Here is a 17,291-nt window from a genome sequence, read left to right as displayed (position 1 = left end):
ATAATAATAATAATATTCCAAGAATAAAGTCAGAATTCTAAGAAAAAAGTCGGAAAACTTCTGAGACTAACGTCAGAGTATTTAGCGAAATACTGTTTGGATTATTATCTATTGTAATGTTTAGACAGACAGACTCCCAGCATGAGCAGTCAATTAAGTGAACAGAATTATTTATTAAACGCTTCCATTCACGTGACATGACAACAAACCCTGTTTTTTTATATAATTTTTCTCAGAATTATATAGACTTTTTTTCTCTGAATTTTTCTGACTTTAATCTCATAACCATTGTGACTTTATTCTGAGAATTCTGACTTTTTTCAGTGCTGTGGCCTTAAAACTCGTTGCATTTTCAATCTGGGTTTGCAGTTTGGGTCTGGATCCTTAGTATCCTTAGTACAATCTAATTATAGACCTATATTTACATATTATCTTTATTTATAAAGATCATATATAACCTTTATTTATGATCACAAGGTATGAAGTCACCAACACTGATGTCCAGACCAGTCATTTTTCACATATTTAAATATAAAATATGAAGCTAAATACAACTGGATTAAATATATTGTTGAGAAATTTCTTCATCCAAGACAAGTGCATGCTTCATTTAGTTTAGACTCGTCATTTAGGTGGATGCCACTATTCTGCTCTTCATGATGTGCCATAGGAGACATCTAGAGGGCCAGTCAAGCTCACACTGTGCCTAAGCAGCCATTCTGTTGAAGCATGTGCACAATGAAGCCTAGTGTTGTCTTGCAGAAATGACTATGGACATGCCAGGAAAATATTTCACCTTGATGACAGCATATACCGATCAACCATAACATTATCACCATCTGCTTGTTTTTACACTCACTACCCTCACTACTTTGTAGTTCTACAATTACAGAATGTAGTCCATTTGTTGTTCTGCATACTTTGTTTTCGACACTTTCTACACAATCCCTGTAACAGTCTGTATGGTCCTTTTTCGTCTTTGGCATAAAGAACTGTAACTTTGTAACTTAGTTTCAAGTTGTATTTGCATTTGATGTAGAGGCAAACCGTGTTATGTGGCAATGGTTTTTATTGAAGTACTCTCAAACCCATATGGCTACATTTCTCACAGAATCATTCCTGTTTCTCTTTCTCTATTTTACCTCTGTCCCAAAATTCAGAAACATCCACTTCACTCGTCACTGTCAAGTGTGTCATCATAATATATAGCCTACATACAAATGTCCCACTTATGGCAGTATCAGGAGGTGTGTGTTCTTTATTTAGACATCTTTTTAAGGCGGTTTGGACAAATCCAAGACTTCTGTGATGTTCCAAGTATTCTGTTCTGAGTTTGGTTTAACCTGTTACTTTCCTCACATTCAAACTGCAGTATGTAATCAAACAGAGGAAAGATCCTATCATCTGATTTCTTCAAGCATAGACTTGTCTGTGATCCAGCAGCTGACACACCACACCACAAATGCTTGGTTAACGCCTCAGGATTTCAGCTCCACACTGAATATTAGACATGGAATTAGTGATCTGTAGCTCATACACCACCCACATATTTACAAATTTGATTTACTTTATAGCACTACTGTCAGAACAAAATTTTTATTTGTCATTTTCCCATTCATTTCAAATGATTATTTTTATTATTATAATTTGCACTGAATGTTAAAATGTTCTTTTCCTTTTGTTTTAATATTACTTTGAAAATATGAGGCTTTGGTCTGACAGCTACGATGTAATATTTTATAATATTAGAATTAGAATCACTTCTTTGGCCACTGTGTTTGCATACAGAGGGATTAGTTCTTCACATTTTAAACCAAAACGTATAGTGAAACACACATGCCCAGAGTAGCGGGCAGCCCTAGCCACAACACCCAGGTAGCAGTTGGAGCACTTCAAGGGCACTTCAGTCATGACCTGTTGGCTTTGTGGATCAAACTGGCAACCAGTTTTCAAGCCCAGTTCCCTAACTATCTACCTAATTGAATATGCAAATGTGGTATGACCTTTCCAGTAGTTTCAGTAGTATCTCCAAAATAGTAACATTACAAGAGAAAGATTTTTTTTATATTCCAGTGGAAGTCAATGTAAATAATCTAATAAGTAAATTTGGAGCAATTCTGTTGGTCCATGAAATTTTCACGTGTTTTTCGTTAGACAATGTTGATTTACTGTATCCTGCATTTGCCTGCATTGTTATCATTAATAACTTGTAATGTACTTTCCTAAGCATCACAGTGGCATAACAGGTAGTCTCGCTGTCAAACAGCTCCAGGGACCTGGGGCTGTGGGTTTGAGCCCTGCTCCGGGTGACAGTCTGTGAGGAGTTTGGCGTGTTCTCACTATGCCTGCGTGGGTTTCCTCCAGGTGCTTCAATTTCCTCCCACGGATCAAAAACACACGTTGGTAGATGGATTTGCTACTCAGAAGTGTCCATAGGTGTGAATGGTGTCCCCTCCAGAATGTGTTTCCACCTTTCAGGTAGGTGATTACAAGTAGGTTCTGGACCCACCGCCACCCTGACCTGGATAAGTGGTTACAGACAATGAATGAACTCTCCTGGATACTTATCACCGAAGTGCTGAGAAACCACCTCATGTCTTGTGGTCAGAAAATGATCAATAATGAGAAGAAAGAAGAGACTGAGAAAATATATAAGGTAGCAGATGATTAAGTATAGAAGTCTAGAAGAAATCTTTAATATAGGTGGAGTTTATAAAGTGTCCAGTACAGGGCTCACTACTCCTTTACAAAATCCATAATCAGTTGTTTTAATATCCCTACAATATATATAAACCATACCCACAGATTTGTAAACCATTCCGGCATTTTAACAATGAGCATTGAATCATTGGTAGAACTCAGTTTAGCAAAAAGATTTACAGACTGTACCCTCTGGTTTAAAACATTTGACCCTGCTCAGCTTTTTGTTTCATAATTAAATGTAAGTTCCCTGGCTCCAAATGTACTGTGTATAACATAATGCTTTTTTGGCAGAATGCTTAAACAGGCATTGAACTGAACAGACTTTTCATTATGGGCCCAGCAATAGATGTGGTTGACTGCATTGTATGCATATCCTGGAACTACCATCAAATATAGACAAATGGATGGCTGAATGAAGTAAATGCAAAACATATACAATATTGTCATCCTTTCAGTGAGGAGAAATCAGTAGCTACACTTTATACACAATGTAGTTGATTGTCAAAAGTACTTTTTTTTCCCACATAAACGGGGTAGTATAAATAGGGGTAGTATAGAAATATTTATACTTGAATTTGAGGTTTGGAGGCAACGGTCATATACCATCTTACTTTCTCAATGAAAACAATATTTATTCTGTGAAGATATTATTTTATTTTTAAACAACAACAACAAAATAAAAGCATCTTAAATTCAGAGTCTATGGGCTAAAATGGAAGGAACATACAATTGATGCTACACAAAAATTTGTTCTTGAATAGGTTCTCTCTCTCTCTTTGTGCAACTTAGGCAACTTACGTCACACCCCATCTCTCTCTCTCTCTCTCTCTCTCTCTCTCTCTCTCTCTCTCCAGTGATGAGAAAGTGAATGAGAGCTAGCTATAAAAGTAGAAATGTTTCAGGGGCTGTGATCTGTCCTTTCAGCTCAGACAGTGTGAAGAACACTCCTGATAAATTGAAGTGTGTTCTGAGGTAAGTTCTACTCTTGTGCTACAGCTGATAAGAGAGATGAGAAATGCTGATATTTGCAGCTAAACTTAACCATTGGGATTTTAAAAATGTTGAGTGTGTCTTTTTTCCTTTTCCTTAAAGTATACAAGGCTGAGATAAAATGACAACACAGCTAAGAGAAGTGTTACTGATGCCAACACTCGTTAAATCATGTCCTATTTTTCTTTCTTTTTTTCTACCTAATATTATTGTGTTTTTGTTTGTTTATATTCATGGTTTACATTACTTTACAAATCAGGTAACACACAAGAAACACTCCTCATATTAAAAATATTAAAGAAAGAATGGAAGAGATGAAAACTGCATGGAAATGTTTTTAACAAATATTGGAAATACCAATGTAATACTTTGCCAAACTAATGTAAAACCCTAAATTCTAATGTATTAACTTCCAGTTTGACCTTTTATAAATTTTAATTCAGGTCAGTAAATAGGGTACTGTACAATTATATTTTTGTCTAGACAATGTAAATACACTCTCAAATGCACAACATGCTTTTTTAATGTGCAGTTTGAACTGGAAGCCTGAATTGGAAGAGAATAAGGAAGAAAAGGCACTACTTTGGGTTAGAAATGGATATATCCTCAAGGGTAAGTCTGTACCGAAGGGTATAATTTATTTACGGAGGTTATGGCTGGTCTATTACTTTAAGTTCATTATGTTTTTTAAGCAAGCAAATAAGGCTTCCCCTTTTAGCTCAAAGCTAAACATGTTAAAGTGAAAATATTCTAACATTTTGCATTACTTAATCACTGCAATTATGTAATGTAACTCCAATGTATTAATACCTTTTTTTAAATATATATTTACAAACGTGGTAAGGGTGTAACCAAGTGTCTTAATGTCTTTAGTGGTAAGGGTGTAACCACGTGTCTTAAAATTTTCTTAGGTTTCTGTTTTAACACAGCTTACACCTCCTCTAACTGGCAATGCAGTGTAAAAAAATCTATAATGCTCATGGATAAGCTTATATACTCAGAGTGAAACAAAAATCCAAAGCACTGGGGTTATGAGCTTTTCCATTTGTTTATAATATATTTTTTCAAACAATATGTCATTGTACAATGCTGTAGACAAACAGGAGAGTCAATTAATAATTTACAGTGCCCCATCAAGACTTATTGACTGATTTCCTTTCTCTTTCATTCATTCCAATTTATTCATTTAGTGTGCCTTAATTATCAGCTTTGCAAATTATACTGCTAGATTTTACCATTAAGCCTAGGCTAAATAATTGACATTATTTATCCTAGCTAGTATATTTTGTGCAGTTGAAGCAATGGGGCCTTGTTCCACTCTGATTTCTTCTGTGATTCTGATAGTGCTGCTTTTTTCCGGCTCTGGGGATTTTTTTTATGCCTTTTAATGCATCAGCACATGCTGGCTCTCGGTGGAAACCATATACGAGGTCTTTTCAAAAGCACAAAAAGATCAATCTGTAGCGGGATCCCTTTTGATTGGACAATGTAGTGAATGGTAAAAGATCAATCTGCATTTCTGTGGCAGCAATATTACATCAGAAATGAGTAATGAGAAATTACAATTCTGTGGCAGCAGAATTTAGTTAGAACTTGGAAATTTTTCAAATGCATCAGTTACCCATTATTGTAAAACATTTTTTTGATTTTTAAATGTGTTTTAAATGTTCAAGCAAGTAAGATGATATTTAAAAATATTAATCTTTTTAATTTCACTAATGACTTAAAATTTATGCATGATTAATTTTAAAATCTGGAGTGGTCTTTTTATATGTTTGATTACACTTAATAAGTCTGAATTTTTAAAAATGATGAGATCCAGACATTAAAGTTCATTAAGGTGTTTCTAGCTACCTCCATTGTTGTGCTTTTTGGCTTCTAAAAAATTGATATATGGCAGAAAATGTGCAGGGTGTTATAAGGAAAATATGCTACCTAATGATAGCATTTGCTTTCTGATTTACAATTTTTATTTTCAAGATTACAAAGAAATAAATGAGAAGAAATGTGGTATCATTGCTTGTTTAGGACAGAAAATAATAAGGTTATTATTGTATTAAACACAATGTCAGTAAAATTCTCTTCAGTGAAACATTTCATATGAACTCAGAATGACACTGTATAACTGTATATAAATGATTTACTTCTGCTGAAATCTGTTTAATATTATTCACCACTCAGCCATAACATTATTACTGCCTCTTTGTTTCTATACTGATTGTTCACACACTGTATACTTTCACATTGTAGTTCTAGTACATACTATAGGTTACAGACTAAATAAAATTTAGTTGCTCCACCTCCTGTTTTCATTTTTAAGTGGCCAGGACACAGGATACAGGGCTTTCACAGACCAGTTTCTTTTGCATAATGGATATTATTTTGTTGGTGGCACTGAGGGTTTGATCCACTTGTACCAGCACACTACACATGACCACCACCACATCAGTGATACTGCAGTGCTGAGGATGATCCAGCACCCAAATCATGGTCCTGAGGGGGCAAACAAAGTATGCAGAGCAACAGGTGGGCTCTGGTATGGTCAATGGAGCTGATAAAATGGGAAAGAATTTTAGACAGAAGTAGGTGGTAATGATGTTACGGCTGATCAGTGTATATTTTTTATATCAGTGTAATATGAAGTGACCTTAAATAGGGACATGGCATGTAGTGGAAGAAAATATGTGGTAAATATACATTATTTTAGTTACAGAGAATGCAAATGACCTCTGAATGTTCTTCAGGTCCAGTGACTTTATTCTGTTTTTTAAGCATAGTATATTCAAAAAGGCACATGTTAATAGCAGAGTACCACTCTGGTGATGACTCTAGGTCAGTACGTGTAGAAACCCTGCATTTTCTAATAGACTAATAGTTTTATTTTTTCAGCTTGTTGTTATGCCAAAGAAGTCGTGTAATATGGGCATTGTCAACATAGCCATGGAGGACAGTCTGTCCAAGTGTGGAACGCAGAAACAGCTGCAGGAGGCACCAATACAGATTTACCCGAAGAAGGTGGAGAACCAGATCACTGAAGCCCAGCGCTTTACTCACCTCCCTAAACGCTCTGCGGTGGACCTTGAGTTCTCAGACCTGTCCTACACAATCAGTGAGGGGCCAAGCTGGAAGAAAAAAGGTCAGAAAGTCTTTATCAGAGAAAAAAAAATCTCCCTTTAGAGAGTATATTGTTAATTATTGATAAACTTTGTGATTTTTTGCATGTAGAAAACATTGTTGCCATGGTAAATAAACCTTCAGCAACTGCTATCAGGGCTGAATTATTTTGGGGTGATAATTAATAATGGGGAGAGAGATATGTTCTGGAAAAAGAAAAAAAATGGGGCACATGAGGCAAATGCTAATTAACCCCTTAGATTCTAAAATTTTAGATCATTTATTTATAACGGATATAATTTGGTAATTACTATGTATGTAAAATATGTAATTAAATGTGGAATCAAAGTATGGAACCATCAATGCTTAGACTATCAGGGAATTAATGCTCAAAGAAAACCATGAAATATTTTTCACATATTTAAAATGTAGATAAACATTTCTGCCTTGGTCTCTACTAAGGTCAGCACAGAGTAGTATTTATTTTTATGGATGCTAATTCATACAATCTGGTATGTTGATGTTTGAAAGAATAGCTTCTCAATGTCTGAGGGTTTTGTAGATAAATAAGCACACATACAGAATCAAGGATTAGGGACTAAAAGCAGTGCATGGAGCATATGCGTCTTTGCAGGCCACATCACGTCCTGGTCCCTACTACTGTTTTACTAAAAGCTGAGTCATAAAATATCTCTGAGTCATGAGGACTGAGAACAGCACACATTACGTAATGATCTAATACTGATATGTGTTCATTGCTTTGGATGACATAAAATTGCAGGTTATTTTTTGGTGGACTTGCGAATGCTAACATGTTTGGCTTTGACTGTTAAGAACCATATGATTAGAAAGCAATGTAGGACTGAACATTGCTTGTTATGCCTAGTCATTATGCCATATTAGCTTGGAATACTGCTACTAGCAGAAGGATCTGTATAACAAAAAATTGAATTGGCCTTGTACTATATGTGTTAAATACTAAACTTATAAGCGTTACCACCTATGTCTAATGCTTAAGCTGACAAAATACATTCATTCATTCATTGACTGTCTGTAACCGCATCCAGTTCAGGGTCGCAGTAGGTCCAGAACCTATCCAGAATCACTGGGTGCAAGACAGTCCCTCAAAGGGCGACACACATTCACACATTCACTCACACACACAGCAGAGTTTGAACCCACAACCCCAGGACCCTGGAGCTGTGTGACAATGAAACCACCTGTTATGCCACCATGCTGAGCTTTGAAAAATATATATGACACTAAAATACTTGGTTAGGCATGGCAATATTAACAGTATTTTCACAATATAGTATTTTTTCCTGATATTTGAGAATAAAAGTACCGTAAAGCGCAGAGTAAATGAGTCACATACCATCAACTCTAATGATCCTAATGTTCCTATTATCACATTGATCTCTCTCTCTCTCTCTCTCTCTCTCTCTCACACACACACACACACACACACACAGATTGAGCTTTACAAAAACTATGTGGCACAGTCATGCGGTTCACATATTAAACTGTACCTCTTTACATTGTATTTGAAGGGATTAGCAAGTGGTGCTCCAATTTTGCCAAATGAGAAAAGCGTGACATTTGGATTCTTCTGTATATTCTTGCAGGTTATAAGGCTTTAATCAAGTGTCTCTCTGGGAAGTTCAATAGCCAAGAACTTGTTGGGATCATGGGACCCTCAGGTGCTGGCAAGTCCACACTGATGAACATCCTGGCTGGCTACAGGTGAAGAAAAGAACAGGAGTCTTTATATAAAGGTGTATCTACATTAAGTTGCTAGTATTTAGGTTCACCTACTTTCCAGTTGCATTCACTGGCTGTTAAAATTATATACCTTGTGAGTGGTAGACCATTCTCATTAGAATAATGATATTAACACATAGTTACCTGTTATTGTAATGTTCACAGAAAAACATTTGGTGATGGCTGCAAAAAAAAAAAAACGCAAAGTTTAAAGTGAGAACTGGTGATTTTCAAGAGAGGGAAGTATTTGCAGCAAAATGGTGGATTTTACATTCTTTTACATTCAGTTAATGCTCTAAAATGAAATAGTATTGGTATCAGTTGTTAATGAATATAAACTGTTTAATACATTTGTGTTTTTCATATTTTGAAAACACTATTATGATTATTATCTTTGGAAAGAGAGACTGGCCCTTAAGGATTTTTAAATGCTCCAGTTTGAAAAAAGTTTGGACATGCCTGGTCTATTGGATAAAATGGCCAGTGAATGTAAATTAATAAGTAGGTGTACCTAACAAACTTGCAATCGGGTCAATATAGTAATCAGAACTCAGTTCACTGGAATGGAAAACTAACATTTCAGTGTTATTAATCCAAATCTCTCATAGGGAAAGTGGAATGACTGGGCAGATTCTGGTCAATGGCAGACCCAGGCATCTCCGCAAGTTCCGTAAAATGTCATGTTACATCATGCAAGAGGACAAGCTGCTCCCTCACCTTACAGTTCAGGAGGCAATGATGGTGAGTGAGTTATTACTGGAACAGAATGACGTGGAGGTTGATGCCCTCTACAGCATGTTCTGTGTTGGTACAAAGTCGTATGAGGACACAGGTTTAGTTTAGCTCAGGAGTTTAGCACTGAACTAACTATAGACTCAATAGCACTGGTACTGTAACTTCATGTTTCTGTCCCAACTTCATGCTGTTACAGGTGTCTGCCAATCTGAAGCTCTACGAAAGTACTCAGGTGAAAAAAGAGCTGGTGAGTAGCGTTCAGTACCGTTCATTTTCAGGGAAGCAAAGTCAGACTGGAATCATATCCATAAGGGAAGAAACCAGCATTGGACAGATGTTCAGAAATTTGATAATATATGTATTTTGCTTTAGAACTGCATTATTGAATATTTAACCCCAAAGAAATTAGTCTTGCATTTCTCTGTTATTCTAATTCAAATCCACCTCTTGTCCCAGTACATGCCTATTTTTTATAGCTTTATCGCCAAATATTTATACTCTCTCTCCCTCTCTTGCTCTCTCTCTCTCCCTGTATGTCTCTGTGTAAAAGGTGAACGAGATTCTTACAGCATTGGGGCTCCATGCATGTGCCAACACTCGTACAATGTCTCTATCTGGAGGTCAGTGTAAAAGGCTGGCCATTGCCCTTGAGCTGGTGAACAACCCTCCCGTCATGTTCTTTGATGAACCCACCAGGTAAATTAAACAATTTACAAATGGCATAGATGGAGAATTATTTTGTGCTAAAAACACTTGTAGCACAGATGACACAGATTATAAGTGATGCAAAGAAAATGAGCCAAATTAATAAATAACCACTTATATCATGCAGATACACTGCTTTATCCTGTTACTGAAAAAGCAGGGGTGTTTTTGCCGGACTGCCTGCCGGGCTGGCCTAGAAGAGGCATTTGCACTTACTGACTGGCTGAATGACTGGCACCTAATGTTGAAACGCCCATGCACGAGCAGGAAACGTTAAATCAGCCATATTTCACAGAGAAAACTTCAGAAGGACGCCACTACAGCGCCTGTTGTTAGTTCAGCCATATTTCACATTCCAGTTTGTGATCTAAATTTGGGACCATGGTGACCAAACGTCCTCTTTTCCCTGGACAAGTTCTCTTTTTGGGACCTAAAATATGCGCCCTGCAGTGATTTCTAAATTGCTAAAGCTGTCCGGGATTTTGCTGCCTGCAGGCTTTCCCTCATCCCATTTCTTGCTATAAGCCCTAAATCCTTAATTAAATGTTCACTTTTTGAAAGGTGAGCAGAAGGCGCAAAGGTTGAAGTGTTTAAGGGGTGAGAGCTGAATTGGGACACACTCGTGCCGCTTCAACATAACACCAGAGCGAGGTGTTACTCAAAATAAACAAGTTTTATCAATCAAAGCCTTATCGAAATGTAAGTCAGTAATAAATATCTAGTTTCCAGGGTGCCCTGTTCCTTTATCCAGTATAGATTACTTGATACTCGAATTGAAAAGTCAAGTGTTTGGTTTAGAAATGTTCAAAAACTTAAATGTTATATTGTTGCTTTCTGATAAACGAGTTGCTTTAATGTCATCTCAACATGGTGTTTCAGTTTTGTAGCTTTGTATGAACAGAACATAACAGGCTTTACATGATCATACTGTCAGCAACTGACAACATAAACTATTTTTATAGTTTGTTATAATTGTAAACAAAGACACTGACATGAAGCACCAAAGCTTCTCCAGATCTTCCAATGACAAGGGTGTGTATTTTGGGCTTTCCTGTTTTTGAAATATCAGAATCACCTCTGTGACAATGACTATATGGCTAATGGCGGTCCCACAAATCTAGGCTTGTTTTAAAAAGTTGGATTTGCTTTAGTAATAATTGTAGTATACTTTAAAAGAAAGCTACATTCAGCAGTCTACATGACACTGTTTTGGAGACTATTTGTTTTTATAAAAGTGTCTCAGACGTAAGGCAGCATTTTCATAATATATAAAATAATAGTGAGCTAGATTTTGTAGACATTAAACTCTTTGAATATCTGGTTTAATTATGAACTCTAAATCAACAATATGCACTTTTACAAAGCATTTCACATCAAACAACCTGTGTATATTTATGTTAATGATGAAATACACTGAAATAATTGTGAGACTCCTTTTTAAGATCTGGAACAGAATACTATTATAGATATAGGTCTACAAGATATTTGATTGATGTTGAAACATGGAGAGAGGACACATCCAATGATTTTGAATGTTTTAATCATTTTGTTTTTTCCTTTCTTTCTATCTCTCTTGTTCTCTGTCTGTTCTCTGTTGTGGCAGTGGACTGGATAGTGCCACAAGTCTCCAAGTGGTCTCTTTAATGAAGTCTCTGGCCCAGGGAGGGCGCACCATCATCTGCACTATTCACCAGCCCAGCGCTAAACAGTTTGAGATGTTTGATAAGGTGGTGCATCTGTTTCACTTGTGTATAAATCAACTTGGTGCCTTTTTAACTGACCACAGTTTGACTGCTGTTTTCTTTACCTCTACAGCTGTACATACTGAGTCAGGGCCAATGCATATACAAAGGCAATGTGCCCTACCTTGTTCCCTATTTGAAAAACCTGGGACTACACTGTCCCACGTACCACAACCCTGCGGATTTCAGTGAGTTTCTTTAGCTACTTTGTACAAATTATTTATATATATGCAAATGCATTTGTCTGTGGAAAATCCTGTATTTCAGGATCAGCAGCCTTTTCATCGTTTAGAAAACTTTTATTCTGGATTAATGCACCGAGGTATTATGTAGTACATAGAGTGGAAATAAACACTACAATAATGTTCATAACCACTTATAATTGAGGAGGTGTCTGTGTTCAGAATTAAAGTTCAGTTCAGTAAGTATCAGTATTAAAGTATCAGTTCAGTACACAATTGCTCTCAATTAGCCATATGTTTAATCCATATTTATTTCAGTTGTTCTAATAGGATATCCCAGAGCTTCATTATCATCTTAAAGCAAAATGCATGGTACTCAAAACAATTAGAAAAGTTGTCTGGGATACTTCCAAGAGACCTACAGCAACATTAAAGGAGTATATTACATGTAACAACAATCCTTAGTATTCTTGAAATGTTTGATCTGTGGGGTAGGATGGCAAGACGGAAGCCTTTTCTTACAAAGAAAAACATCCTTCCAAGTCTGGCTACATTTTGGAAAAACCTAGACCAAGTTTGAACCTTGTGTCCATAGTTACAAACAATATGTTCTGTGCACATCACCAAAAGAAGACCACAGTAAACAATGGCGGTGCCAGAATCATGCCTTAGGGCATTTCTTTAGCTGGAACTTTACTCAAGGTGAAGGGAGTTATGAAAAGTTCCAAATATCAGTAAATTTTGACACAGAACCTTCAGGATTGTGCTACAAAGTTGAAAATGAAGAAGAATTTCACATTTCAGCTCAACAATAATGAAAACCATACCTCCACAACAGCAAAAGAATGGCTTCAGAAAAAGATCTTTTAGTTCTGCAATGGCCCAGTCAGTGCCCAGATCTAAATCCTGTTGAAAAACTGTGGGGTGATTGAGGGGGCTGTGCACAGGATATGCCCTGAGAATCAGAAGATAACAAGATGTGCCAGGTTTATAGATTCCTTCACAAAACTGAATGAGTGCTTCAATAAAATACTACTTTAAAGGGGGTATATATATATATATCTGCAACAAGGTTATTTCATGGTTTTTGTTTTCTCATTTAAAACATTTCAGTTGTTTTTCATCTAAATTATACAAAGTATAGGTCACAGTACAATGTTGTGGTGTTTTTATTTATTTATTTATTTATATTTATTTTTACAAAAACCTGGCATATAACATGCTTGTACACTCTTTATTCACTGTATAATAGAAACCATTATTAAATAATTTTGTGTTGCTTACCATATTTGTGAAACCAAATTTAAAATATTACTGGTTGCTTACCTCTATGTTGGTAGGCTACTGTTGGCTAACTGTATTGTTTGACTGATTTACATTTTTAATATATTACTGAATGAATATTGGTGCAAATCTTTGCAATTTATTTGTATTATATAAGAGCAGTAAGCCATCCAGATCTGTTCATAATATTTCATGCTGTGCCTAACACACAGCATATTGTGGTTTATTTCTCTAAAGTAATTATAAATAGTCAGGTAATTACATTTTCAAATGTCAACTTTTATATTAATAAACAAAATATTACATTAAATTCATTCATATGTCCAGTCCTCGAGGTGGCATCAGGAGAGTACGGGGATGTAAACCCAGTTTTGTTCGAAGCTGTCCAAAGTGGAATGTGTGCTCCGGATGAGAAGAACAACTACTTTGGCAAAATGGACACCTCAAGTCCCTACCCTGACCAATATTCCAAAGTGAGTGACTCTTGCAATGACTTGTTTACAGCGGAGTGTTTTTGTCCAAATCTATTTATAAGGCATAGTGTTTAGAGTGTATTTATGTCTAATTTAATTGAATTTAGAGAAACAGATATGTTGACCTCTAAACAATGATTATCAGGAAGCATTTAGGAGGCAATGCACAGCACAGAATTTGACCTCAAAACTAACACAGAAAAATGTATTATATACAAAGATGCTTGCAGTGGACAATCACTCAAAGTTGTAACAGAGATAAGGAGGTTGTTGCTTTGACCCCTGGTGACTGACCCTGGGACACCAAGAAAGCATAACTGGAATGGCTTTCTCTGGGTGGGTTGGATGGCATTTCTTCTCCCTGTATCAATCAGAATTGTGCTAGTCAGTATAAACACCTTTTACCAGATATAACAGATCTAGGCAATTGGTGTTCATTTCCAGGCACAGTTGTCTGTCCAATGATGTTAAGTTACTTGCAGTTCTATAAGAAATGTAACTGGATTCACATGTTTTGGAAGAAGCAAGTCCTTATTTCACTCTTCCAGCTCACCATTATAAAATTAATACATTTTTCTGAAAATGTATTAAGAAAACTAGTTCCTTCAGTACAAATGAATTCCACATTCCTATTCATTTGCAATATCTTTTTGACTCAGAATGAAGCAAATAGTTAGCAAATGTAATATTTTAACATATAACTAAAACATATTATTAAAACAAATTAAAACTTAACATTAATATATTAATAAAATGCAAATATGACTCACCAGTACTTAGGTTTGATGTTTTGTTATTGTTTACCTTATAGGACTCTGTACATGCTGAGACCCATACTTTTGCAACAAGCAGTTTGACTCAGTTCTGCATCCTCTTCAAAAGAACATTCATAACAATATGCAGAGATCAAGTATGTATTTAACATTTTTGGATAACATTTTCATTGTAGACTAGACATGTTCTTCCTAACACATGCATAAGCATTGAATATCATAATAAAGTAAAATGAAAAGCATATATCAGTATTCACAAGACAACAAATGGTTTTGAAAAACCCTTCTCAAGTAATGAGAGCTGAGGCCTATTTAAAAATGCCATATAGTTTTTCTGTGTAAGATTTTCTTGAAAACAAGTCACACTTTCCTATATGTGGAAAATTGGAATTATGGATTAAAATATATGTAAAAGTGGTTTATGCCAGAAAGCCACAGCTTTTGTCACTATGTCTGTCCATTGTCATTTATTATCATTAAAAACCTTAGGTCATCTGTTTTATAAATAGTTATACATCTTTGCACGTTTTATCCAGAAAGCCTAAATCTTTAAACTGCACTACAGTTGTAAACATTTGTAAATAAAATGTAATGTGTTATGGTGCCATATTACCAGTATAATCTCATGGAAGGTTATTGCACTATGTTTATTTGATAGGTGTTTACACAATTACGGTTAATGTCCCACATCTTCATTGGAGTGTTGGTAGGTCTGCTTTACCTCAACATCGGCAATGATGCCAGTAGAATGTTCAACAACACTGGATTGATCTTCTTCTCAATGCTCTTCCTCATGTTTGGAGCCCTCATGCCTACTGTGCTCACATGTGAGTGTGGAACCAGGGAAAGACAAAGCAGCAATATTTAGTAAATATGTTGATTAGTATGTTTGATGAGATGGGTATTAAGATGTGGGTAGAGATTTGTTGCAATTACATAATTAACCCACCATTACTCCAGTGACGTAGCTGGTTAAAAGATAGTCTATACTGAAATTATATTAATCTAGTAAAACTTTCCCCCAAAAGCATAAACCATATCAAGACAAAAAAGCTCTGCAAGTGTTGAGAAACAAAAAGAATTGTAATTTCTACACCCAGCATCAGTGTGTACAGGAAATTAAGCTTTTTTGATGATATTGTTCCCCCCTCTTGTCTAAAATAAAATGAGAAGAGTCACAAAGACTGAATTAAAATGTAGAACTTGTAATATATACTTCGGTTGAAATAAAGTTATTTCCTTTGAAAATAAGAATCCATCAGAATTTAACTTAAGCAGATGTACTTGTGTACACAAAACTAGTCTTAACACCCACTCTCTGTTTGACTGAGGAAGTACAGGAAATCAGAGAGAGTGTTTTGCTTGCTTTCAGTTCCTCTGGAGATGGCTGTGTTTCTGAGGGAGCATTTGAACTACTGGTACAGCCTGAAGGTCTTTTATCTGGCCAAGACAATGGCTGACATTCCATTTCAGGTGAGTGCCTGTCTGAGCCTCTGTGAGTCTCCCATGTGTTGGATATGCGCTGACACTGGGAACATCTTTAACCAGAAATGTGGCACGAACATTTCACAATATCCTAATGGCACAGAAGGCATGTTGAAATGGAGGGAAATATGCCTTGTTTGTCTTGTGATCTTGAAAATGAAAAGTTCTCAAATTCTTATGGATTTTTTGTAACCCCTATCCTAGGTCATCTGCCCTCTTTTGTACTGTAGCATTGCATACTGGATGACTGAGCAGCCACCGGAGGCAAGTCGCTTTTTGCTCTTTCTAGCCTTGTCCATTTGCACTGCCCTGGTATCACAGTCTCTGGGACTCCTCATTGGTGCTGCTTCAACCTCTCTTCAGGTATTTCAGAAAGTATTCTATTCTGTAGACAAGAACCCAGACTTATAAATAGCTTACATTATAATATAGGCAGATATTGACAATACCCGTTTGAAGTTTGAATCTCGGTGATTGCGCAGTCACAAAGATTCAAACTTGTAGCCCGATTGCAAGCCCAGCTCCCAATAATTAGCTTCCCAAAATGATTTATTATCTGAAATTTTAATTTTATAAAGTATGGTGCTGAATCTAAAATTTTAATGATGACCATAGTTTAGCATATTTGCATTTTTCTAGAGTACAAAGTCTAATACATTCATGTATTGTATATACAGTCTATAATATGAATTTTCCTCACAGGTGGCTACATTTATTGGTCCTGTCATAGCCGTCCCAATCCTCCTGTTCTCTGGATATTTTGTCAACTTTAATGCTATTCCAAAATATCTCCAATGGAGTTCTTATGCCTCTTATGTTAGGTATGTCCTATTGTTTCACATTTATGTAATACTGTTAACCAAGGCCCTTTCTCATATGACACTCCTGATTTCTTTGACAGATACGGCTTCGAGGGGGTCATTCTCTCCATCTATGGAATGAACCGCACTGAACTAGAATGTCCAGGACAATTCTGTCAATTCCAGAAGCCTGAGGCAGTGCTTCAGTTGTTGGATGTAGAGGATGCCGAACTTTACATGGACTTCATCATTCTAGGCATTTTCTTCATCATTTTCAGACTGGCTACATACCTGCTGTTGTGGTACAAAGTCAAGATACAGCGATAATATATATTCAAGTCATACTTCTCTTCTGTGCCAAGACCCATAGTAGTAGTCAGGACATTCACTTATGTTATGTTATGTTATATATTCACATTGCACTGGTTTGCTTTACACGAACATCTCAGTAGTTCTCAGGACTGCAGTTTCGAAAGGTCATTTCATTCCAGTACAGTGGCTGTGTTAATCTCTGAACATTTTTTGATATTTCTGAGGAAACATC

At 36.1% G+C, this 17,291-nt stretch overlaps 1 protein-coding gene across 2 annotated transcripts; it reads left to right on the top strand.

Annotated features, from left to right (window-relative positions):
- The first annotated feature begins 6,591 nt into the window (after nucleotides 1-6,591).
- On the top strand, nucleotides 6,592-17,074 carry abcg4b (ATP-binding cassette, sub-family G (WHITE), member 4b). Of its 2 annotated transcripts, XM_066678140.1 has the most exons (15): nucleotides 6,592-6,829; nucleotides 8,433-8,550; nucleotides 9,177-9,309; nucleotides 9,500-9,550; nucleotides 9,854-9,999; nucleotides 11,612-11,735; nucleotides 11,824-11,938; nucleotides 13,544-13,689; nucleotides 13,956-13,958; nucleotides 14,501-14,599; nucleotides 15,121-15,289; nucleotides 15,835-15,935; nucleotides 16,152-16,310; nucleotides 16,650-16,768; nucleotides 16,849-17,074. In XM_066678140.1, the coding sequence occupies exons 1-15, from the start codon at nucleotides 6,592-6,594 to the stop codon at nucleotides 17,072-17,074; spliced, it is 1,947 nt and encodes a 648-aa protein (XP_066534237.1). The 2 variants fall into 2 exon arrangements, with proteins under 2 accessions (XP_066534237.1, XP_066534236.1); XM_066678139.1 differs by lacking the exon at nucleotides 13,956-13,958.
- Nucleotides 17,075-17,291: the final 217 nt, after the last annotated feature.

This window comes from Hoplias malabaricus, chromosome 1 (genome assembly GCF_029633855.1).
Source record: "Hoplias malabaricus isolate fHopMal1 chromosome 1, fHopMal1.hap1, whole genome shotgun sequence".
Classification (NCBI taxonomy): Eukaryota; Metazoa; Chordata; class Actinopteri; order Characiformes; family Erythrinidae; genus Hoplias; species Hoplias malabaricus.
The sequence above is the reverse complement of the archived record's forward strand: the minus strand, read 5'-3'. Positions and strand labels throughout refer to the sequence as shown.